The sequence below is a fragment of the Benincasa hispida genome, chromosome 1, assembly GCF_027475165.1.
Source record: "Benincasa hispida cultivar pf3 chromosome 1, pf3_genome.v1.1, whole genome shotgun sequence".
Classification (NCBI taxonomy): domain Eukaryota; kingdom Viridiplantae; phylum Streptophyta; class Magnoliopsida; order Cucurbitales; family Cucurbitaceae; genus Benincasa; species Benincasa hispida.
Genome location: NC_143478.1, coordinates 10,151,651 through 10,177,148, shown reverse-complemented (window position 1 = coordinate 10,177,148; position 25,498 = coordinate 10,151,651). Strand labels below are relative to the sequence as shown.

At 38.2% G+C, this 25,498-nt stretch overlaps 1 protein-coding gene across 7 annotated transcripts; it reads left to right on the top strand.

Moving 5' to 3' along the window:
• The first annotated feature begins 1,343 nt into the window (after positions 1 to 1,343).
• LOC120090517 (transducin family protein / WD-40 repeat family protein) lies at positions 1,344 to 24,913 on the top strand. Of its 7 annotated transcripts, none has more exons than XR_016525146.1 (15): positions 1,344 to 1,975; positions 2,283 to 4,919; positions 5,470 to 5,899; positions 7,230 to 7,458; positions 7,993 to 8,157; positions 8,297 to 8,569; positions 9,014 to 9,259; positions 10,361 to 10,750; positions 10,856 to 12,214; positions 12,442 to 12,502; positions 21,649 to 22,083; positions 22,237 to 22,460; positions 22,816 to 22,949; positions 23,391 to 23,818; positions 24,028 to 24,913. XR_016525146.1 is itself a non-coding variant. In XM_039048235.2 (15 exons), the coding sequence occupies exons 1-15, from the start codon at positions 1,597 to 1,599 to the stop codon at positions 24,112 to 24,114; spliced, it is 7,473 nt and encodes a 2,490-aa protein (XP_038904163.1). In that variant the 5' UTR covers positions 1,344 to 1,596; the 3' UTR covers positions 24,115 to 24,913. The 7 variants fall into 7 exon arrangements, 6 of the variants coding, with proteins under 6 accessions (XP_038904163.1, XP_038904197.1, XP_038904187.1 ...); XM_039048235.2 differs by having other exon boundaries at positions 12,446 to 12,502; XM_039048243.2 differs by having other exon boundaries at positions 1,347 to 1,975; positions 2,303 to 4,919; positions 12,446 to 12,502.
• Positions 24,914 to 25,498: the final 585 nt, after the last annotated feature.

The following is a 25,498-nucleotide window of genomic DNA, read 5'->3' as shown; positions in this document are numbered from 1 at the left end:
TACTAAAGGACACTGAGAAGGTATCTAAGCAATAGTACCTAAGGTACGACAGTACTTAGTTATAACTACGTGCACGTAGGTAGTTCGACGTCAGAGATTGAGCAAAAGGGTTCTCTCTTTACTAAGAAATTGATGTTGTGATTTAACCATAACATGGTTACTCTCAACTAAGGAACAACTGAATGTTTTATGATGAAAACAACTTTACGTGTTTAATGTTTGGAAGTTTATATTGCAGTACAAGGTTACTGTAAAGTTTAGATTTCAGTACAAAATTACAGTAAAGTTTAGATTCCAGTACAAGGTTACTGTAAAGTTTACATTTCAGTACAAGGTTACTGTAAAGTTTATATTTTAGTACAAGGTTACTGTAAGGTTTATATTTCAATACAAGGTTACTGTAAAGATTTCTGTTTCAATATGATCTCTTTATTGAAACTTATGCATAAGAACTAGTTTTCTTTTTGAAGTCACTCACTTGGCTAGTAGCTCGCTTCGTTTTTCAAATGTTCTCTTTCCCCAGGTAGTAGTCAAATCCTCCGAAGATAGCTCTACATATGCTCTGTCACTTAAAGTCAGATGTTCTAGTAACTCGTCAGCTAGGTGGTTACTGTAAATATTTGTACACATGTTGTAGTTGTTTCATGTAGGGACTAAGTTTGGAAGTGGGACTTATGAGACTTGTGTTGTAATCTCTGTAAATGTTTTGTGTTTAATGGTTAATGTTTTTTTTTTTGTGCCTTAGTGGCAACCGTTGTGTTTGAGATTGCATTTTGTTATTAGATTATTTAAAAAGAGTCAATAGGCAGTAAGTGTCATAAAAAAGTTGATAACTGTTGCAGTCATGTCTCATTCCAGACTAAGAGAGTAGTCTAGGCGGGGGTGTGACACTTTTGACATTTTTTAAAATCACTTCAAAACTTATTTTAATTATATAAGATCAATTTCGATGATTTGAAAATTGTATGTATGTAATTAAATATTAAAATAATTTCTTAGGATGTGTTTGAGGAAAAAAAATATCTGAAAACTATAACAACTACCTTTTGTTACGGTAAATACTATTTTATATTTCTTAATTAGTTTCAAAACCCCTATTTGCTACAATGTTTACTATTTATTTCTCAGACTAAAATAATTTACATTTCAAACATATACTATTATAATCCAAATGAAATATATGACTATAATGACCAACTATTTGTCCTAAATGCCCTCTAGTGATTAAAAACATATTTTAGAGTGATTTTAAAAAATGGAATGATGAATTTAATTTAATTTATTATTATTATTTTTTTGTTTTTAATAAATTTTTTAATTCTATAATTCGTGAGAGGGGAGAATGTAATCTAATCTAACCTCAGAGTTTGCCTGTCGAGATATATGCTGAATGCTCATTGTGGCAGTTAATAGAGTGAGTTGATATCGTGGTTAAGCTTCCATTACTCGAATAGAAAAGAACAGCGAGAATCACGTAAAGAAGAAGAAGCTAGATATTGGAATTTCCCATTACTTCCCAAATTCAACTTTCCCAGTGATGAGTTTCCGTCGCCGGTCACTATAATTCCGTCCGGTTCTCCGATCAAGCTCCATTCCATGGCGGGAACAGCCTCCAAGATGGATCCTATCTCTCGTCTCCCTCTCCCTCTTTTAGGATCCGAGCCGATCCCTTCAGCCCCGAATAGATTCGACCCCCCTGGTTCCTCCATCGATTGGATTCCAGACTTTGCCGGCTATGCGTGGGTCGCTTATGGAGCCTCATCTCTTCTGGTGATCTCTCATTTCCCTTCTCCTCTATCTCCCGAAGAAACCAAAATCGGACCCATATTTCGGCAGGTACTGGAGCTCTCCGGCGACGACTTATCGGCTGTCAATGCCGTATCTTGGTCTCCCGTATTTCCGTCGGAGGGCGAGCTTGCTGCAGCCGCGGGCAACCGGATAGGGGTGTTTTCTCATGATTCGGGTGCTTCTCGAGGTACGCGATAGTCTGAAATTGTTAAACTTTCATTCCTGTTGGTTATTGTCTGAGAAAAATGAGCGGAGGACTGATTCCAAAGTGATATATTGGACTCTGCACCAATTAGTTCGGCCATCTTTACTAGGATAGTTCTGAAGTTAATTCCCACTTGGGTTTGTTGCCAACATTGGGAAAATAGAGATAATGGTAATATAAAACAATTGACGAGGAAATAGTTAGGTTCACTGAACGAGACTGATAACATTGAACTGTTTCCATTCAATTTTGGACACCTTTAAATTATATTTGATTTACTCATATTCAGGTTCTTTTTGTTGGAGGCAGAATTCAGTGCTTGTGCAATCTCTGAAGGTCGAGGCCATTCAGTGGACGGGTGCAGGAGATGGAATTATTGCTTGTGGAGTAGAGGTTGTTTTGTGGAAAAACACTAACAAATCCTGGGAAATAGCTTGGAAGTTCAAACCGGATGTACCCCAAACTCTTGTTTCCGCAAGCTGGTCTACTGAGGGGCCGCTTGCAACGGCACCTCATTCTAGGATCTCGAAGATGGAGAGCAAGTTAACTGAAAAAGCTTGCAGATCTGTGCTGGTAATTCAGAGTGAAGGGGAATATGGGTATGTAAGAAGTGAGTTATGCCATCCTCTACCCATAACTGCAATTCAATGGAGGCCTTCAGTTAATGGGCCTGAAATCGCCAAGCATACACCAAGACATGTGCTTCTGACATGCTGCTTGGATGGAACTGTGAGATTGTGGAGTGAGACTGAAAATGGAAAGGTCAGAAAATTTAGTAAGGATGTAAATAATAAAAAGTCGATGAGAAGGCATTTTTCTGTTGCTGCTGTTGTGGAGATGAATCAGGCACTGAATGGAACTCTTGGCATGGATTTGTTCGTAACATGGGCAACCGAGATTAAAGGTATGTGCGAAGCTTTTGAAGTAACTAAGAAAGTTCAATCCTCAGTAGGATTCGAACAAAACAGGGCTGGAAACTGTGAGTGGCTAATAAGTTTGGGTCCAGGATCATTGGTTACCTTTTGGGCTGTCCATTGTCTTGATGACGTATCCCCGTTAAGATTCCCTCGAGTCACATTATGGAAGAAGCAAGAACTCAAAGGATGTGAAGTGGGACGTCATTACATTGAAGGTTGTACAAACTTGAGTAACAAGTTTCTCCTCAAGAAAGTTGTAATCTCAAGGGTTCATCTGTCTGGTTCCCCAAGTATGTGTTCTTTGATTCAGTTATTGCCGTGTAATTCCTTGGTGTGGTCATTTTTATCTGCTCACACATCAGCTGACGCAGGGGATGCATCCTTTGACCAAAAAAGGTTAGAAAATTTATTCTCATGTTCATCTACTAGTCAACTGAATTTAAGTGGTCACACTGGAAAAATCTTACACGTTGCTGTCCATCCATACAACTGTGAGGTCAAAATAGCTGCTTCCTTGGATTCTAAAGGCTTGCTTCTTTTCTGGTCACTATCTAGTATCTCCAACTGCGTCGTAGGTCCTCCAACACTTACTCCAACCTGGGAACTTTGTGGAAAACTTGTAACTCAAGATTCATGCTCCAAATATACAAGTGTACGGTGGGCACCATCAATATTGGATGAAGAACTGATTTTTCTCATGGGACATGCAAGAGGAATTGATTTTTTTGTTGTCAGTATTAGCCAAAGTGATGAAGAAAATACTGAATGTCACTACTTATGTACCATACCTTTCACTGGTCATGGTCCTTTTGAGAATGGTCCAACTAATATATTTTCCATTCCGTTGCCTTCTTATTGTAATATAACATATAAATTCAATAAATTTATGTTATTGGGGGTATGGATAAAAGGATTTCAGGCATTATCATGGGAAATCACCCTACATGCTTATGATATATCTGGGACTGGAATACATTGCAATTGTGATATTGATAATGAAAATAAAGCTGATCTCAGCACGTTGACATTTGAAAGTGCTTTTGGAAGCAAAAAATATTGTGTTAGTATAATCCCTTGCTCATCACAGTTACCCAATTCTCAAATCCATGATCAGATTACAAGTTTTGCTGTAGTGCACCAAGGAACTTTTGTTCCTGTGCAACAAAAATTAGCTTCATCAGGTGAACCATATACCCCTGCATATATTATGGCTACTGGCTCTGCTGATGGTAGTTTGAAACTTTGGAGAAGTAATGTAGGCAAACCATCAATCTTCCATGTGCCATGGGAGCTTGTCTGTGCCGTTGTCACACATCAAGGCCCCCTTGCTGGTTTGTGTCTGACTGATTGTGGTCGAAAGATTGCAACAATTAGCAAGGACAACCATAAACCTAATACCAAAAATGTTCATTTATGGGAGCTTGCATACCTTGGTGCAGGGACCCTTTTGTTTGAAGATGAACTGTCCTTTGAAAGCAATATTGTTGCAGTGGACTGGCTAGCTTTAGGAAATGGTCAGTTCTTACTTGGAATTTGTTTGCAGAATGAATTGTGTGTGTACTCCCCGAAGCGTTTTGGCGGTCACACCTTGTCAGGCATCACAAAATCCGATATCAAGACTTGGATCTGCATTGGGGTTGCTCGTACTCTTCCTTCTAACTGTGGCTTTCTCTGGGGGCCAAGGACCACAGCGATAGTTTTACAAGATCATTACTTTCGTATAGTTAGTCCATGGTTGTTCCTTGTGGATAAAAACCATGATGCTATGTGCAATACTCGTTACATTGGAGAAACTGAAACTCAATATGTCAATGGGACCGATATCAACATTTCTGCTGCTGTTTTTGCTGATGAATGTTGCAGTATCAAAACACTATCAGATGATAGTTATGATAGCAAATGTAGATCAGGATTGCTTGGTCTAATAAGTATGCCGGATGTAGTTGATAAATTGTGTGGGTCACTGCCGTCTTTTCATCCTCAGGCCCTCCTTATTAATATATATTCAGGTGATTATATAAATTACTCCCTATCAGAAAGTTTTGTTGTTTTCTCAAGTATTGACCTTAAGAAGCTTCCAACATAATTCATTACAACCTATCTTTTCTTTTCTTACTTTTAAGTTTTAACTATTATGATATATCTTATTAGATGTTTATATGAAGACAGAGAATAATATCTTATCCATTTGTTTTATCTTAGATAAATTTTACACTTTTGTCTTTTTATTATATTGTTAAATTCATCATCTCATAGACTTACCAAAAATTACTTTCATAGACTTGCCACCAGCAACAGCTAACATGGTCAAACATTTATTTTCCTAGTTTCTGGTCAAAGCATGAAACTGTTAATTTCTGTGTTTTCTTGAAGAGATAAGAAATTGTGACTTCTTTAAAATCACTAGATAAAGTGTACCATTATGCTGCAAAAATAAACAACTATTGGGGATGTTGTGTTAGAATAATTTCTTTAGAATTTTGTTCTCTCTTTCTGTCCAATACAGTTAAATTTAGTGGTTCATTCAGGCTTAAGATGTGCAATCCTCAATTTGATTAGGCAAGTGGAAACGTGCATATTCAGCTTTGAGTCATCTCATCGAGCATCTTTCGTCTGCTAAAAAGAGCTCTGCAAATTCAACCTTTACTATTCCAGAGATCCCTTTGTCAGATTATCTTGAAGGAGTTGTGAAAACTTCTACTGATAAAGGAGTTCAGTGGAGTACAAATTGCTTATCTTCCCAGTTTAAGGAAAGTGTTTCACAATGGGTCTTCAATTGGGACTCTATGAATAATGACAACTCATTCATTCCATCCTCCACGAAGTCTGAATTCAGCAGCTTTATTGAGCCTCTTGAGCAGTTCTATGAATTAGCAGGGCTAACCAGCATGGAGAAGACACAAACTCTAGCAATTGTAGATCTTCTAGGTGAAATCAGTAACAAATCTTCTGCATCTGTTTATGAAAGTCTTGACGAGCCCGGGCGAAGGTACTCTGCAATAATGTTTTTGTAACTTCTCAATACTTAAGATTCAGAAGTTGCCAGACCTTGTATCTCGGTTACACTGTTTTGTTAAAAGGCTTGGAGAAAACCTTTACCCCATTGTCATTATTTGTTTCCTCTGTTAAATGCCTCATTGTCTGCAAGTCCTGCAATAAATATGTTTTCCTCCTTTCATGTGTTTTTCTTTCCAGTTTTAATTGATTTTTAGTTCATTTTCAGTATATTTCCTTAATTTTTGGGCATCTATTACTTTTCTTTTCAATATTTTTCTATTGGATCCTTCGAGTTCTAGAATAGTGCCCACATAATCTTTAGTATATGACCATACACCTTAGATTCTGTTTGAAGAGATCCCTGATATGTTAGTTTGATGTATAAATTACGAAAGCTCTGAGAATTGATTGTGAAACATAAACAAAGGACATTTCCCTTCAACTGTTGTGCTTCCCAGATTTTATGCCGTGTTACCTTGCTCTACAAGAGGCGTGGAGAATTCTTGTTATTCAAAGATTTTGACTAGAAGAACTTGGAATGTGAAAGTTCTGGGAGCTTATCAATTTGTTGAAGTAGAATACAACCTGGCATAGAGGAAGAGAGTCTTAAATTTCGTAATTTGAGTAGCTTCCGATTTAGTTTTGGTTAAATCCATTTTCTTCAATAATTCTTTGACCAAGAACTTCACTGAGAAATAACCTGACTCCAGCTGCCAAATTCTTGTATCTATTAGCTTTCCTCTCAGCGAGAACACAAAACTGCACAGAGATCTGTTTAAAAGAAAAAAAAGTAAATTGCACAGAGATCCAATCATAGCTCTTCCATTTGCTCTTCATGGGCGTATGAACATGGCTGAAAAAAAAATTCACAGTAGATGTCTATAACCATGCTTCCAATTTCCAGCTACGTGTCCTATGTGGAAGCAAAGGATGATCAAGCACATCTACTGTTTCATTGCTCTTAAGGAAGAAGTGTAATTTGCTTTTTTCAAAGTTCTGTGTATTCCTGGGTTGCATGAAAATCTGGGTCAACATTTGGCCATGGACTTGAATATAAGGTTACTGTTTTGTGGAAAAACGAAGTTAGAACGATAATATGGGGTTTTGTTACTCCTCCTAGGGTTCTTTATCTCTTATTTTTTGGTAATTATATTCTGTTTGTAATTAATTCAAACTTGGGCGGTATTCTGATACTTAAGTGGAGGCTGTAGATTTTTATGGTACCTTTTAACTAACTTTTTAAACATAAATGTTAAAATAACTATTCAATTATGAAACTTTCTTGCTTCATGTTATAATGATAATTTATTCTCTTTCTCTAGGTATTGGGTTGCTCTGAGGTTTCAACAATTGCAGTTTCTTCGACGTGATGGTAGATCAGCTTCTCTGGAACAGCTGGCCATTGACTCAAGATTGATTGGATGGGCCTATCACTCGGACTGTCAGGAAATTCTATTGGATTCAGTTAGCTCCAACGAACCAACTTGGCAGGAAATGCAAAGTTTGGGTGTCGGGATTTGGTTTACTAATACAACACAGTTGCGAATAAGGGTAATACTTGGAGATATTGTATATTAGTATAAATTCCATAGCTCGACTTAAACATCGAAATCAAAGTGATTCTATAATCATTATGCATTTCTTTTTTACTTTTTGTGCAGACTAAACATCAGTATGTGTACTGCTAGCAGATCAAGGCAGTTGCCACAATTTCATATCAAACAAATAGCATTTCTTTTCCCAAAAGAGTTAACACGAGTTTTATCCGTTCTTGGGTTTCATAACCCATAATATATTTTGAAGTTCAAGTGCCCTAAAACTCTTTTAGCCACCCACTTGAAATAATCTCATGATTTGCTTGTCTTCTTAGATGAGGTTTGGCCTTGGGTTTCTGTACACAATTGAACTAATAAATATTTTCAAATTCCTACGTATAGGAAAAAGAATTAACCAATACTTACATCCTGTTGATAAGTTCATTTGATGACTCTGGAAACAGATGCTTTATTAGAAAAATTGTTAAGTTTTGTCTGCCATAGATTTAATTTTTTTTCTTCTTCTTATATTGGTGCATGTTGTATGTAGATGGAGAAACTGGCGAGATCCCAATATCTGAAGAAAAAAGATCCCAAGGACTGTATGCTTCTGTATGTCACACTGAATAGAATCCAAGTTTTAGCTGGCCTTTTTAAAATTAGCAGGGATGAGAAAGATAAACCTTTGGTGGGTTTTCTTTCACGCAATTTTCAGGTGCTCCTTTGATATATACCATCTGGAAAATGTCAAATTTATGTGGAGGATCTTTGGAGAGAACAGTCTTGGAAGGTCACTTCAGTTTTCCCCTTTAAATAATGTTAATGTGCAGTTTCATTTAATTTTCCCTTTTCAGGAGGAGAAAAATAAGGCAGCAGCTTTGAAGAATGCCTATGTTTTAATGGGGAGACATCAACTAGAATTGGCTGTTGCTTTCTTTCTGCTTGGTGGTGATACTTCTTCTGCTGTTAGTGTCTGTGCAAAAAATCTTGGGGATGAGCAGCTTGCACTGGTAATTTGTCATCTAGTTGAAGGGCGTGGTGGACCTCTTCAGCAACACCTAATTACAAAGTTTATGCTTCCATCCGCCATTGAGAAGGGTGACACTTGGCTTGCAAGTATTCTTGAGGTGCTCCATTCATTTAAACGGATAAATGCAAAGTATATTCCCACACATGTGATTGAAAATTTGTTGTATGATTTAAAAATGATTGCTTCTACCCATGTGATTTAATTATTTACATAACACATCCCTTTTGCCGACTTAACATCTTAATAAATGTTATGTCACTCTTCTTTTGATTTAATACAGTTGAAAAGGGACCCCCTATGATAGATTTCCACATTAGCAAGAGCAATTGAATCCGTATATTAGTGAATCACATAAATAATAATTAATTTTTTGGCTGCAAGGGACTAATTTGTAATTGCATTAAACTATAAGTGTTTTAATTGCATCTACCTCATTTAAACAAACGATGAATGTGTAAATACTACAGCAGAAGTGGAATATACGTGATTTCCTTGGATTTGTTATGTCAATAACTTAAAATTTCTTTTCTTTTATTTTCAGTGGGAATTAGGAAACTACTCTCAATCCTTCCTGAATGTGCTTGGTTTGGAGTCAAATTCCCTAACCGGGATACCGTTTCTTTCAAGTAAACATATTGCTTTACTAGACCCAAGCGTTGGTATGTACTGTCTACTGTTAGCAACCAAAACTAGCATGAAGAAAGCAGTTGGAGAGCAATCTACTGAGGTCCTTTGCCAGCTCGCAACCTTGATGATGGCTACTGCTTTGAACAGATGTGGTCTTCCTGTAAGTTTATGTTTTGGCTAATGATTTAATTGGATGGTGTAGCTGCTTTGAAAAAAGTTTGACAAATAAGTTCAGTCAATCACGGGTATAAATGAAACTTTTTAACCCATAATTGAACATTTTATCAAGTTGATACATAAAAGGTATATTTTCATTAGAACTGAATGTACTTTGACATGGTGTAATAGAAGTATATTTCTAAACAGAGTGATTGAAATTCATAGGGAAGTACTTAAATGATCTTATGAAGCCTACTCCATAAACCATACCCAATTTGATGAGAAATCATTTATGTGTCCTATGAAATAATCCCATTCGACTTCAACCCAAATTCTCCAAATTATAGCTGGGACAGCAATCTTCATAACCTCTATGCCCATTCATTTAGTTTGAAATCAGATCATACTGTTAGGTACTTAAGCACCTTGGAGAACCACACCCCAAAAGCTAGCTATTGGGGTGGGAGAGCCAAGTCACTTAAGTACCACATTAGACATCCTATTCTAATCAATGTGAGACAAAGGCATCTCATACTACCTTGGTTCCTAACAATACCCTATCCGCGGAAAGCCGACGTCCCGGCAGTTACTTCAACGATACTTCACTCGGCCACACCCAGTCAGAACCCTCTGTCGATTCCACTCCAGAATGTCAACAACCGACTCTGATACCATTGTTAGGTATTTAAGCACCTTGGAGAACCACACCCCAAAAGCTAGCTATTGGAGTGGGAGAGCCAAACTACTTAAGTACCACATTAGTCATCCCATTCTAACCAACGTAGGACAAAGGCATCCCATACTACCTTGGTTCCTAGCACATATTTATGGAGAAACCAAAATCCAATTGTGAGCCATCCGATAGATGTAAAAGTATGTGTTAATTTGATTAGTTTCAAAATGGGTCAAGGGACTAAGGAATTGGACGTTTGGCTTCTAAAATGATTTTCAATTCCCAAATATGCACATGTGCCCCCTCCCCTTTTTAAAATCCTATTAATAACTAAGTAAATAAAAAGGAAGTGTATTGATTTCTTTCAAACGCTTCCATACCATACCCCATGTACGTGTTGTGATTGCTTTTCTTATGATTGATTTTAAGCTTGAAGCTTTGGAACACATGTCAACCTGTGGGAGCATTAATGAAGTTTCTGATGGGATTAATGGGGTTGATATTCAGAGTTTTGAGACTATAAGCAAAATCTGTCAGAAATCTCCCAGAGAATCCTCCAGTTGGATCTCTATTGAATTAGCAGTTCATCTCGAGCATCGATCAAAACTAGACTTGGCAGTACAATACTTCTCAAAATTGATACGGAAGCATCCCAGCTGGCCAACTACAAATTTAGAATCTGTTGAATGCATGGCTTGCTTGAAGGAATATGAGATGGATTATGAGAAATCTCTTGAAAGTTTTCAGCATAAGTTAAATATGGGGTTTGCACAGTTTGAAATGAAGTTTTCTTTGCTTCCTGCCTCTCTTGTTAGTATGGTAAGTGAATTTCTGAGTGTGATATTTTCTCTTTAATTTGTTGCTTCATATGTTGATTTTCAACTTTTTTAATAATATTCATTCCCTACCCATTTTTCTTATCAGATGTTAGTCTTTCTGTGTAATCTTGGGCTACAATTTATTGGACATGATATATTTCATGGATTTACTTCGCAAGAGTGCCCAGATGACAAGAACCTGGCGGTTTATAGTTTCCTCTTGCATAGTCTCTTGCACAAGGAACTTCTGAAAGCAGCACAAGAAATTTCATTTTCAGCTTCACGGTATGCTATTGCTTGCAGTTTATCTTTTCACAGAGGTGAAATTAGGTCGAAGTGTTTAGATACTTGGTGGTACTACCTTCAAGGTCTCTTACTATCATTACAGGGTGTAAGAGCTGCTTTGAGAACTACACATGGTTCTCTCAAAAATGATCTTGTTTCCAAGATCCTAAACATTCTTGATTTGGTTGAATATAACTTGTATTTCGCATCTGCTTGGCTACTGAGAGACTCAAAGTGTCTCCTTATAATGTTGCAGCCACTCTTGGCTAATGCACAATCTCCTCATGATGTTGACACGGAACATCTGAAGCAACTCCTCTCTCAGATTGGGGAGTTGATAGCTCAAAATTTACTGACTGATGTACATTATAGCCATCAAATTTTTGAAGGCATGCCTGATGAAGAAAGTGATGATATTGTGCATTCAATTCCAGGAGATGAAAGATGGCACATAATTGGGGCTTGTTTGTGGCATCACATGTCCAAATTCATGAAATATAAGCTGGCTACTTTAACTAGTAAATCTGAAGAGGGTAGTTTCTGTGGTATCTCTCGTGGGAACGTTGTTTCTTGGGCTTCAAGTCTTACAACCTTTAAATCTGATCAGAAAGACATTTTAAAGTATCTGATTGAATTGATGTCAACGGGTCTTACTTCTCTACTGACTATCGTCCTTGCTGAGGCTTCTTCTTATCAACTAAAACAACTGGTGTCATTTCTGCAATATAAATTAGATCAGAGGTTGTGCGTGGCAACCGTTGTTTGGTTTGAACAGTTTAGCCAGTCATCTAGGCATGACAAACACCATACTGATGAAATGAATAAAATAGATATGTGTAACAAAGGGGAATTTGAAACATTATGGAGCATTACTTCCAATCCCAATATGATATCAGAATGCTTTGCACATGAAAAAGTTCATCTGTTGAATTGTTTTGATCGTAAACTCTCTGCAAGATGGATTGACATTTATAATGCCACCACAAGGCCAGAGGACAGTTATACTCGTGAAGGTGCACTGATTAGTAGTTTCACCAGTGATACCACTGGCTCGCCTTGTAAATTACTTCGTAATGGGAGGACACTTGTCAGATCTGAAAAGGAATTGGCAACCCTTGATGATGCCATGCCTTTTCAGAAACCTAAAGAGATATATAGGAGGAATGGAGAGCTTTTAGAGGTAATTTTCAATCCAATTATATGTTTTGGCCTCTAAACTTTTTTTTTTTAAGGATCGAGAATTTCTGCTTCTATTTACATGTAATCCTCCTTGGTAATATATCCTTCTCATTGAAGAAGGCAAAAATTAATTTTGTCTTGAGAAGCAACTTGCATGTTCTCTATAGTAAAAAGTTGTTCAAAATCAAAGCTTTGATCTAGCGTTCTTAGTGTATTTTCTTTCTTAAGGTAGGCATTGTGTATCAACTCTGTTGATGGAAGACAAGCTGCAATTGCCAGTAATAAAAAGGTCAGTTGTCATCCTTCTACTAGACTTTTTTTTCTTTTTCACTTTCTTTTCCCCCTTTCCCTTATTCCAAAATTTCCCGATGTTTAGCATAATGTATTTGAGTTCCTCTTCAATTTGCTTAATTATTCGGTGTGCTACCTTACAGAATCATTTTGAAGTTGATGCTTACAGAATCATTTTGAAGTTGATGCTTACAGAATCATTTTGGCTTTAACAATTTAGGGCTTGTAAAATAGGGTAACTTCCTATTTAAAAGTTGAGATTTGAATCACTAGAATTCAAAATGTGCTAAAGATCATCAAAATTCAGGCGGACCCTTGAGTCATCTTTCGTATTGTGATGCTCTGAGTTTTCAGTGAGATGGATGACTTGGCAAGTTTTCTGTTTCTTTCAATTCTGTGCCGTTCTGTTTTGTTATCTACAAATCTTATGTCCTGATGCTGAGAGTAACTTTGTGGCGAAGGTTTATATGCTGTGTGATTGAAATCTGTGGAAGATTTAATAAACTCAATAAGAGCCAATAACTTTTGATGAGCTCTAAACGATTTTTTACAGATGTATATGGCATTCACTTAATCAGTTTGTGAAAACTTGGTAAAAGTGACCTTTGCAAATGCAGGAGGCACAGACTTGCATACTTTTTTTCTTTTCTTTTTTTCCGAAAAAGTATTAATGTAGATATAGTGCTTAATGGATATTTTTTTTTAATAAGAAACGAGAGAATCAGAGATATATTCCAAAAGAAGCAAAGACAACCCAAGGACGGAGGTAGAGGAAAACTCACTTAGAAACTAAACTATGAGGGCCTTCCAATTTTTTATAATCACGAGGAGGCTATAATTACAAAATAATTTTGTGTGCAAATATATCTGCCAAGAATTCGTATTTTCTACACAATTACACAAAGCATCAAAACAGAAAAACTTATCTTCAAAGGTTCTAGAGTTTCTTTCCTTCCAAATATGCCACAAAAGAGCTTTAAAGGCCTAACCCCCCACACTTAATGCATAATATATATTTTTTTTTTGAAAAGGAAACAATTCATTATATTAAGAAAAATGTGAGCTAAGGCCCAAAGTACAAGAGGGTTATACAATGAGCGATATAACAACCAAAGATCAAACGGATCAGTAAGCGCACCCGGGCATCTCAACTAGGCTGACACCCCCTTAGCGCCCTCATCACATCCAAGAAAATAAATTAAAATTAAACTTGAAATATGAGAATAGAACAAAACACTACAAGCCCAAACAATGGCCGAACAATGGGGGAAAACAAAACAAGACAGTCTGAAAAAACCAAGGAAAACAGCAGACTACTGACGAAGCTAAGAACCACCGCTGGGAAGGGAGATTAACGCTCTCTAGTTGAGATTGAAATCTGATAAACTGTAGCTATTAAAAGGCTTGGAGAGGATACACCAGGAAGAGGCATGCTGACGGGCGGATTTGAAGCGGTCTTGGCAACCAAGAGATTTATCATGAAACACCCTTTGATTTCTTTCAAACCAAAGTTCTGCCAAAAGAGCTTTGACCGCGTTAAACCAAAGTAAACGGCTGGATTTATGGAGGTTTGTTCCAACTAATAGCTGCAGCAAGTTACCCCTGAAATCATTGCTCATAACCCATGAAATATTGAAGATGGACAGCAACTTCTCCCAACACCAAGTTGAATAGGAACACGCAAAGAATAGGTGGAGAGAATCTTCGTAAGAATGAAGGCACAAAGGGCAGATTGAAGGGGAAATATAGCTGGATGTCAATTTCCTTTGTAAAACCGTGGCTACATTCAGCTGTCCATAAAGCATTATCCAGACGAGAATATTAATCCTTCGAGGGCTACTTGTCTTCCACAAGGCCGAGAAAAGAGATTTGTCCAAAGGGGAGGAGGGGGAAAGGTGTAATTTAAGGGAGTTAACCCTGAAAAGACCCGAGGCTGAAATGGACCACTCCCTTTTATCAAATTCAACTGAAACTTTTCTTGTTACAAGAACCCAAGCAGCTCTTGAAAAGAAAGCATCTCCTCATCTTTAAGCAAACGACGGAAGGAAATCGACCAAGCGGCCAGTCGGCTGTCCCAATGGTCAGCTACTGAACCATTCGGAAACAAGGTAATTCTGAAAAGACTTGGAAATAAGGTACTGAATGGAGTCACTCCTTCCCAAGGGTCTAAGCAAAACGTAATCCGGTTGCCATTTCCAAGCTTGAAAGTGGCCAATGACTCAACTTTTAGCCAAGACTTCGAAATACTGACCCATGGGCTTCTCAAACTTCTGCCCCTTTTACCTGCCGTGTGCCAATTAAAAGAATCTGATCCATGTATGCTTCTGATAACTTGGCCCCAAAAAGAACCTTCCTCATTAAAATATCTCCAGCCCCATTTAGCAAGGAGTGCTAAATTCATATTTTTGAACCACCAAGGCCGAGGCCTCCATCTGCCAAAGGCTTTTGCACCGAAGCCCACTTCACCAGGTGATTTAGCTTGCTGCCATTGTGTCCTTCCCAAAAGAAGTTCCTTGTAATCCTCTCCAACTTTGATGCAACTCCTTCAAGCAAAAGGAAAATGGACATATGATGAGTTGGGAGATTTGACAAGACTGACTTGCATAAAGTGACTCTACCTCCTCTTGATAGGTTGAAACGTTTCCATTTGTCCAATTTAGCTTGAAAATTGTCCAATACTGGTTGCCAAAAGGATAGTTTTTTCGGGTACCCACCTAAAGGCAGCCCTAGGTAGGAGAAGGGAAGGTGGTCAGCCTTACAATTCAAAGATGCAACTGTGGAAATCAGCTCGTTTTCATCCACATTAATACCATAAATGGCTGATTTTTCCCAATTCACTTTCTGCCCCGAACACCATTAAAAAAACTCCACAGTTTGCTTGAGTTTTGCAAGCATGGTGCTGTCATATTTACAAAATAATAGAGTATCGTCCGCAATTGGAGGATGGAAATCTGAATTTTGTCTTTGCCAACCACAAAACCTTCAATAAGACCGGCTTGAATGAGCTTGTTCACCAAAGCATTTAATACTTCACTAACAAGAAGGAAAAGGAATGGTGGGAGGGGATCACCTTGCCTTATACCTCTTGTGGCAGCCACCCTTCCCCTTGGTCGACCATTGATGAAGACTGAAAACATGAGATTTTTAACGCATCCCATAATCCATTCTATCCATTTCTGACTGAAATTTTTGTTTTTCAACCCCTTTTCTAGGAACTCCCAATAAACGCGGTCGAAAACCTTTTCCAAATCAAGCTTGAGAATCCACCCCTTCTTCTTTTTCACTCTATATTCCTCCACTCTATATTCCTCCACTGCTTCATTAGCAATAAGAATGGGATCCAAAATTTTCCTTCCTTCAATGAAGGCACTTTGGGAAGGAGCTATAATACTAGACATTACCCATTTTAGTCTTTCAGCCAGCAACTTTGCAATGACCTTTATAAATCACGGTAGTTAAATTAATTGGTCTGAAATCACTAATCGCAACTGCTATTTTCTTCTTTTGAATTAGACAAATGAAGTTTTCTTTTATACAAGCGTTAAGTTTACCATTCTTGTAGAAATCTTCAAAGGTGGAGTGCAAGCTTCCCTTGATCAGGTTCCAAAATTTCAACAAAAACTCCATAGTGAAGCCATCGGGGCCAGGTGCTTTGCATTTTCCAAGTTTTCTTACAGCAGCCTTTATTTCTTCAATTGAGAACTTAGCTTGTAAGGTCAAATTCTAATTTGAGTTGATGCATGGCCAGTCTAGGTTCAAAGGAATGTGTCTTATCCCCGGGGATTTAAGGAAAATGCTGCTATAGAAATTCAGGATTAAGCCTTCAATCTCTCTAAAAGATTTCGTTGGCACCCCTTGATCATCTATTAGTTTAGAAATAAAGTTTCTTCTCTTATTTGCTGCTAGGAATTTTTGGAAGAAGCTTGTGTTTTCATCTCCCAACTTGAGCCAATTCAACTTACTTTTCTGAATTAGGTTAACTTCCTCCAGCCTATAAAGAGACATTAAATCTGATTTCAGAGTGGATCTAATTGCCATTTCACTGCTAGAAAGGGTAGAACAATCAGCAAGAGCATCCCATTTTTCAATTTCTTCTAACAACCCCTCCTCTTTCCTTCTTTGAGCTTCTTGGAATTTCGAATGCCACTCCTTGACTGCTGTCTTTACCTTTTTCAGCTTTTGATTAAGGGCAAAACCAGCCCAACCCTGAGCTTCACTACTTAACCAAGTTGTCTCAATGAGTTTGACACATTCCTTATTGAGCAGCCAGCTGTTACAAAATCTAAAAGGGGATGGACCCCAGCTGAAAGAACCGACTTCTAGTAAAATTAGATAGTGATCAGAGAAGGTTCGGACTTGCCTATTAGCTCTAGAGTTTTCAAACAGCTCGTCCCATGCTTTAGAGATGAAAAAGCGATCTAATAAAGATCTTGAAGCTGAAACCCCTTCCCTAGACCAAGTAAAGTTGCCATTTCCCAACCGGACCTCCAAAAGATTGGCTTGGTCTATGAAGTTATTAAATTTCCTCATTCCTTTAGTGCTTCTGCCCAAAGGAAATCTCTCGTGAGCCCATCTTGTAATATTGAAGTCTCCCTCGATACACCAAGCTTCATCACAATAAAATGAGAGAGATAGGAGTTATGGCCAAACAAATTTTCTTTCTTTGTAGTCATTTGGCCCATGAACATTAGTGATCCAACAAGTCTTTTTACAAGCAGTGATGCATTTTACTGATAAAGAATACCCTCCTTTCAAGGTTTCAACCACAGAAATCAAACTCTTATCCTATAACGTCAGTAAACCACCTGAAGTGCCATATGATTCCACAAATTCCCAACCTATTTCTTTGGAGCTCCAGAGGGATTTGATGAAGCTTGCTTCAAAACTCTCTTTCTTTGATTCTTGAATTAAAACTACTGCTAGATTATGTTTCTTTAGAAATCGCTTGAGAGCCAACCTTTTATTAGCATCTTTTAGGCCTCTCGTATTCCATGTCACAATTTTCATAATTATGAGCCTAAATTTTTGGTTGTAGCCTCAGCAGCCAACTGTTAATCCAGAATAAGACTGCAATCAGTGACTATGGACTTCAGATGGGCTGGAAGATCGCACGGAATGGCTGGAGAGATGGAGCCGACAACTAAAGCTTCTGAAGACTTTTCATCCTCTGTCTGGAACAGGGGATTTAAGTCAGATAAAAGGGGGGCTTCTTTCCTTGACTCCTCTGTAATTCCCTCTGAAATATTCCAATCAACTTCTTCACTGCTCACATTAAAGGGAGAATCAATGAGGGCATCCCCTTTTTCTTTTGAATATGCACCCGAGGAAGAGCTTGGTGAGCCTCTCAGAAAAGTAAACTCTGAATTAGGCAAGGAAAAAACAGAGTGTTCAAAGAGAGGAGGGAGAGAAGGAAGGGGGGCTGACTTGATACTTTGGGACAGACCTTGGACTGAATTGCATCGAGCTTCTAGCAAATCCGGATTTTGATCAGTCACTGTCTTTACTCTGAGGCAGGACTTCTTGAAAGAATCCTTCACTTGCTTTCTTCTAATGAAACACTTTGGGAAGGATTTAAAGAGGCAAGGGGATGTCTTGCTTTGGAGTGTCATTTAGCCACAAATTTGCTAGGTCTTAGGCACTGATTTACTGAGACAACTTTTAGGATAGAGCCAAATTTTTATGGAAATAGGGGAAGAGGGCTTAATTAGGATAGAGCAGGAGAGGAGTGGAGCAGACTTAGGTGACGATTGGGCTTCCTTGGTGTTTGGGGTAAGTAAAAATGCCTGCCGAGAATTAAAATTAGACTTTCCCGTGCCGCATAGTCTTAAGGGCTTCTCATTTTTTTGTACAAACGGTTGTTCAACTTCAAAAGGTATAATGCCGGCTGAATTACCTCCTTCCTCCATCTCTCTTTTCTTAATTACTCGGGGCGCCTTTTCATATTTTTCATAAAAGATCTGTGACTTTTCACCTTCTTCCACAGGGGACACTTTACCTTTTGATGCCTGTTCGACTTATTCAGCTAAAAAAGAAGAATGAGTGGCTGATTTGTCTGTGTAACTTTCCAGAGAAGGTGACTTTTCACATTCCTCAGCAAAACTTGCATCTCTTTTCAGGGTTTGTGGCTTCAAGATAGACTTTTTAGAGGTCGGATTTGGGTTTCTTGAGAAACTCGGCTTGGATTGAGAGGAGACAAGGAAGGACTATTCTGAAATATCCATATGGAAATTGACACCTTCATCCTTAATAACTTGATTCAACCGAACTAAGTTAATTGGATTAGAAAAATCCTTAAAGAATAAATTCCCAAAAGACTTGGAGGGAGCATCTAAACATTCAATGTCACCAAAATTTAAGTAGAAATTGTCACGATTTTCATCCTTAATCTCAATAGTTGTCGGCATGAAACCACTGAGGTTTCGTCTAACTTGAAATTTGGCTTCTAAACAATTAGTGAGGTTAAGAGTTTCTGAAGCTATCGATTCCAGTCCCCCAAAATAAGCACCTATGGCTTCAAACGTGTTTCTGCACCAATAGTTCAGTGGAAGATTCTTGATTGATAACCAACCCCCAAATCCTTTCATTACTAAGGGTCTGCCATGCCTTGACGGATTCCATTTTTCGAACATCAAATGATAAGAACCAAATAACTGCCACTTGCCCAGGTATATAACCAGATCATTCAGATCACCATTACTGACCTTAATTAAAACTTTATCTACGAACAGGGGATTTATAGTGACAATGGAGTTGAAGGCCTCACTTAGCTCTTTTGCAATTTCCTTCCGATCGTTAAAAACCAGGAGTCTTAAGATGATCCATAAGCTACTAAAGTCTTCTTTGAATACTTCATGATCCTTTTGAATCCAAAAGGAGTTCTTGCTCTATTTTACCAACACCTGAACAGGGGACTTCTGATGCGAATCGACATTAAACTTTGGGGGCTTAGAAACCAAATGAGGGAGCTCCTTTCTCCCTTTTAACACCTCTGAATAACTTCTTTCTTGATGACCCAAGAGGGGGGCGCTGATCGAGAGTTATTGACCTAAACTAACTCATAAGGGAGTTTAAAGGAGGAAGAACTTACTTGTTGGACAGGGGGCTCTTTGAAGATGTGTATGCTGGCTTCAATCATGTCCTTGAATTCTTGCCATCCAGATTTGTCATCACCATACGGAATGTGGATGTTCTTTCTTCCCCCTGAGGCTGGCCACACTGTACACTCTACAAACCACTTATCTTTAGCTCGAAATTTGGCTAAACGATGAAACTCTGGTCTACTCTTTCCTTTAGTAAAAAGAATTCAAATGTTGGGCCAAACAGAAGTCTTCTAAAGCTTTCTTTAAGCCAAGGGTTGAGGCCATAGAAAGGAACATGGTTTGGCCTCTTTTCAAATCTTCCACGAGGAACCCGAGTCCCTCTTGCCACATACAGAAAAAGTGATCAAGAATGCTACAGCTTTTGATCTCCATGGCAGAGAAGCGCACAAACACAGAGCAAAGAAGGCCGAGGGAAGGAAAACTGCCGGAGAGTGAAAGAGAGGAGGGAAGCAGGAGGGAAAGGGACGCGGTTAAGGTGAGGAGACATGGTGAGTTCCGGTGGGATGGGAAGAGGAGGGGGTGGGAGGCTGAGTTGGGACGGGAGGGGAGAGACATTTTTTTGTTGACTTAATGCATAATGTTGGATGATGTATTTTTCCCCTGCTACTTCTTCTCACTAATGCAAGCTCCGGTCAAGGCTATTAACAATGTGGAGAAGATCATTAGAGACTTTGTTTAGGATGGTGGCTCCTTTAGACCGACCTCTCATCTTGTCAATTGGAATTGGGCTTCTCTCCCTACTATTTATGGTCTTGGGATTGGCTCTTTTTGCCAAAAAAAAAAAAAAACACCACCCTTTTGATGAAATGGCTTTGGAGATTCTGTCACGAGGAAAATGCTCTTTGGAGACGTGTTATTGCTGCTATTTATGGTCTTGATGATTGTGGTTGGTTAAATAAGCCTTCTAAGAAGGGTAGAAAGTATCGCCTATGGGCTGGAATTCTAAGGCACAAAGAGCAGTTTATTAACTTTACAGATTTTATTTTGGGGGATGGCAAAACTTTTAGCTTTTGGGAGGATAGATGGTGCAACTCTCAACCCCTTGCTCTCAAGTTCCCTAATATATACTCTATTTCTTACAAAAAGGAGGCTACAGTGGCTGATTGTTGGTGTGAATCGAATCAATCCTGGGACTTGGGGCTAAGAAGGAATATCTTTGATAGAGAAATGGACGACATGGTTGCGCTTTTGCAAATTCTTCACTCGTGGAAGCCACAAGGGAACAGTGATAGCCTTAAGTAGAAGTTAGATGCCTCTGGGAAGTTTACTACTAAAACTACTTTGTTAAACATTATGCAGCAGCCCTCCCACACCACCTTTCCTCTTGTTAATGTAGTTTGGAGGCTGAAAATTCCCAAAGAAGTTAGTTTTTTTCTTTTGGTCTCTTGCATAGAGAAGCCTAAATACTCATGACAACTTACAGAGGAAACTTAAAAACAGATATCCATCTCCTTCTATTTGCTGCCTTTGCTTGAAAGATGAGGAGACTCTGGACCATTTATTCTTGCTTTGTGATTTTGCCTATAAGGGTTGGTCTAACCTGTTCAGCATCTTTATGTTGAGGAGCGGTCTCCCGAACAAGATAGATGAATGGTTCTTGGAAGGGCTTGACAGCTCTGCTTTCAACGGAAAAGGAAAAGTTCTCTGGAGATGTGCCTCTTGGTCTCTCTTGTGGTGTCTTTGGAAAGAAAGAAATAGTAGAATTGTTTAAGATAAGTTTGCTTCTTTTGATTCTTTTTAGGCTTTTGTTCAGCATACAGCCTCTTGGTGGTGCACGAATTACATGAAATTCTTTTGTAATACAGCCATTTGGTGATTTTTAACACTTGGAAGGCTCTCTTGTATTAGTCTTCTGGGGAGGGGTCCTTAGGCTGTGCCTTTCTCTTTGATGAAATATATCTGTCTATTTTTTATAAAAAAAATGGTGGATGATGTATTTATCTAAAGTTGATGATCACTGTGCTCTCCTATAATTTATTGTTCACTCCATAGCTTATATCATATGTATGCAATCATGGTTTTTGATCCCAATGGATGCATTCAGGGTATAATTTTCTTTAGATGGGAAGATGGGATGCCCTCCAGAGATGAGGAGGATTATATCTGGTCAAACTCTGAGTGGCCTCTAAATCTAAATGGGTGGGCGGGCTCTGAATCGACACCAGCTCCAACGTGTGTATTTCCTGGTGTTGGTCTTGGTAGCAGCAAAGGGGCACACCTAGGGTTGGGTGGTGCTACTGTGGGTGTAGGTTCATCTGCAAGGCCAGGGAGAGATTTGACTGGAGGTGGAGCATTTGGTATTTCCGGTTATGCTGGTATTGGTGCTTCTGGCTTAGGTTGGGAAACACAAGAGGATTTTGAGGAATTTGTAGATCCTCCAGCTACTGCAGAACACACGAGCACGAGGGCTTTCTCCAGTCATCCTTCTAGGCCTCTTTTCTTGGTTGGTTCTACCAATACACATGTATACTTGTGGGAGGTATGAATTAATATTATCTTTTGCTCTAGGACAGCAGATTTTTGCAGTTTAACATATGAGTAAAGTAGTAAACTGCAACTTGCATATTTTAAATTTTCTGTACTCATTTACTGTCAACTGTTCTTTGGATGATATAAATTTGAACTAATGCAGTTCGGGAAGGACAGGGCTACTGCAACTTATGGTGTCTTGCCTGCAGCAAATGTGCCTCCACCATACGCTCTGGCCTCAATATCATCTGTGCAGTTTGACCAATGTGGACATAGATTTGCTACTGCCGCATTAGATGGGACGGTATGCTCATGGCAGTTGGAGGTTGGAGGAAGAAGCAATGTCTGTCCAACAGAATCGTCTTTATGCTTTAATGGCCATGCATCGTATGTGGTTTTACTTTTAAACGTTTAAGAAATACATATATGGATCTTTTCTTATTCATTAATAGAATACTTGGTTTTACATATATATAATTGGATCTGCTTGCATATGAATTTCATGATCGACTTAAGTTTGCACACGTTACCTGTAATCATTGTAATTTGAGGAATTATAATATACTAAATTGAACATCCATTGTGGTGATATTGCTTGCTTTTTCTTTATTCCTTTATAAGCGTTTGAGGTCACTGTAGATAGTTTGTTCACTCCTTGGTTTCAGATTACAAGTTAATTATTTAGAAGTCCTAATATATCTTTGGATATTTCTTCTTAGTGAACTTGTTTATCGATTTGCAGGGATGTCACTTATGTTACTTCCAGTGGATCGATAATAGCCGTGGCTGGATATAGCTCCTCTGCAGTTAATGTAGTCATATGGGATACACTGGCTCCACCAAAAACTTCGCAAGCAGCCATTATGTGTCATGAAGGTATTATTAATCTCATAAGTTATATTAAACTCCAAAAGCGAGGCATTTGAACTCTGTCTTATTTATATCTTAATGTGGGACCGGGCAATCATTATGTAGAACATATTACTTCCTTGATTGTGATTAGAAAGAAAATAAAGCCAAACTTGTCCACTGAAGGGAGATGGATTTACTATTATTTCAAGTTGGATAATGTCTTTTTATTAGTCGGCTTATAGAAGGAAGTTTTATAATAACACAGAAATCATATATTTTTCCTATTACTTTACCAGAGTCCTAGATTGTTTTTAGACTTGTACGGAAAACTTTAACGTTTAGATCTCATGATCACATACCATACTCTGTTGTCAAAGCTGGTATTTCTTTTTTCTGTTAAAACTTTCGGATTAGATATTGACCTGTTTGTATATTAATAAGCATCTTACTTCTTTTACTGTGAAGGTGGTGCTCGCTCTATTTCTGTGTTTGATAATGAAATAGGAAGCGGTTCTGTTTCTCCACTTATAGTTACTGGTGGGAAAGGTGGAGACGTAGGACTTCATGACTTCCGATACGTAGTCACTGGTAGGACTAAGAAACACTCTCCTAAAGATGAAAGGATTAGCGATGCTTCAAATACTAACATGCTAGGTACCGTTGGTGAACAAAATTTAAATGGAATGCTATGGTACATACCGAAGGCTCACTCTGGGAGTGTCACTAAAATAACTTCCATCCCAAATACGAGTTTGTTCTTGACCGGAAGTAAAGATGGGGATGTAAAACTTTGGGATTCAAAAAGAGCTAAGTTAGTGCATCATTGGCCAAAGTTGCATGATAGGCACACTTTTCTGCAACCGAGCTCCCGTGGTTTTGGTGAAGTAGTTCGGGTAATTTCTTTTCTTGTAGTTATGTGAAGTACTTGTAAAAATTCAGTTCTAATCAAAGCTGATGCTTAAATAACTGGCAAAACAAATCAACGTTCTTTATGTGGTTTATATGAATACTATATTTGCTGCCTTGCTGCTCAAAAGATCTACTTTTTTTGGAAGGAAACTCTCTCACAATGCTAAAGCCATTGAATTACGTAATGCTGCAGGCTGCTGTTACTGATATACAAGTTATCGCAAGTGGATTTCTTACCTGTGGTGGAGATGGCTCGGTAAAGCTGGTTCAACTTCAATAGATCTAATACAAAACAGCAAAATGAGTTTTATTACGGTTAAAATGTTGGAGTTTGAGATGTGCCAAAGAGGTAATGATGCAAGGACCGCGGCATGTTCGACTCTAGCATGCCGCCTTGCATTTGACCAAGCATGTTTAAGATGTTTACAGTTGGTCCATTCCCCTGACTAATTTCCTAAATGAAAGCTTAAACCAGTTCCGTCATTGTTAATCAAGCTTTTAGCTTGATTTGCCAACATGCTGTGATGATCTTATCTAGTACTAGTAACTTCAGAAAGTGAAGAAGGTAGTTTTCTTAGTTGAGGATTTCAGCAAACTTGAGTGAAATCAAGTGCAGTTATCTTGTTATGAGGTGGAGGAACGGCTTTGAGGCAATGATTAATACAACCCAGACAGAATAGAAATAAACTCGTGCTTTCTTCTTACATTTTTTTTTAGCTTTTTGGAGGAAAAGGAACATCAAGATGTACTACTGGCATCCGGACCTTCATGGAGTGAACAAAGAATTTGCTGCTTACTGCTAATGGGTGCTATCTCTCAGTGCATTCTTCTATGAAGTTGGCATAAGAATTTACTGCCTTTTGTTTATTTTTAGGTTAACGTTCTGCTACATGGTATAATATTGGGATGTCTGATTTTTTTGAGATGTGTATAAACTTTATTCGGCCACTTTCCCCAGTATAAAGGAAAATAAAACTGTCCTTCGTCACAGTTTAGGTTTGTGAGATTCTTGTCACTGTACATTTTGTAACAACTTTTGTAGAGCTGAAATTGAATGTGAATTATCATTTTTGGCCTCCTCTTTTTGTCTAATCATATTAATGTTTGATGGACGAATGACAGAATGACTGATTGGAACTATGGGCAAACCTGTCAAGCTAACTCATTCCTCTCTTTCCATAGAGATTCTGTTTGAGTCTCAATCGGTTCAATATAAAATTTTTAAGGACAGTTATACAACCTATAGAACAGATCTTGTTCAGGTAAGGTTGTCAAACGGTTCTCTATAAAAACAAATGTAAGCTTAGATGGAGTTTACTATTTGGGAGTTTTGGGGTGAAAAACTGGATTAAACCAACTGAACCAAGTTGATTCAGGTAGTCGATTCAGTTTGATTTGAATTGATTGTCGGTTTATGTTCATTCGATTTTGACTAAAAATCACCTAAATCAACCTGCATACAACTTTCTTTCTTCTGTGCTGGAATGAATTAGAGGTTTATTAAGTATAACCAGCGTGCTTAGTAAAAGGCTCCCACAGAAATAAACTTATACTGTCATTACTTTTGGTAGGGACAACCCCAAGAGTCAAAAAGCCATAGGATATGGGGTTTCAAAGCTCAAAATAACACCCAATCATTTTTGCTTTCTTCTCTCTAAATATGT

Excerpts from the sequence above, each read along its gene's own strand:
- LOC120090517 (XM_039048235.2), top strand. The coding sequence starts at position 1,597 with ATGGCGGGAACAGCCTCCAAGATGGATCCTATCTCTCGTCTCCCTCTC. Across the intron at positions 4,920-5,469 it reads CCTTATTAATATATATTCAG|GCAAGTGGAAACGTGCATAT; the intron begins GTGATTATATAA and ends CAATTTGATTAG. Across the intron at positions 22,461-22,815 it reads TGCTTTAATGGCCATGCATC|GGATGTCACTTATGTTACTT; the intron begins GTATGTGGTTTT and ends ATCGATTTGCAG.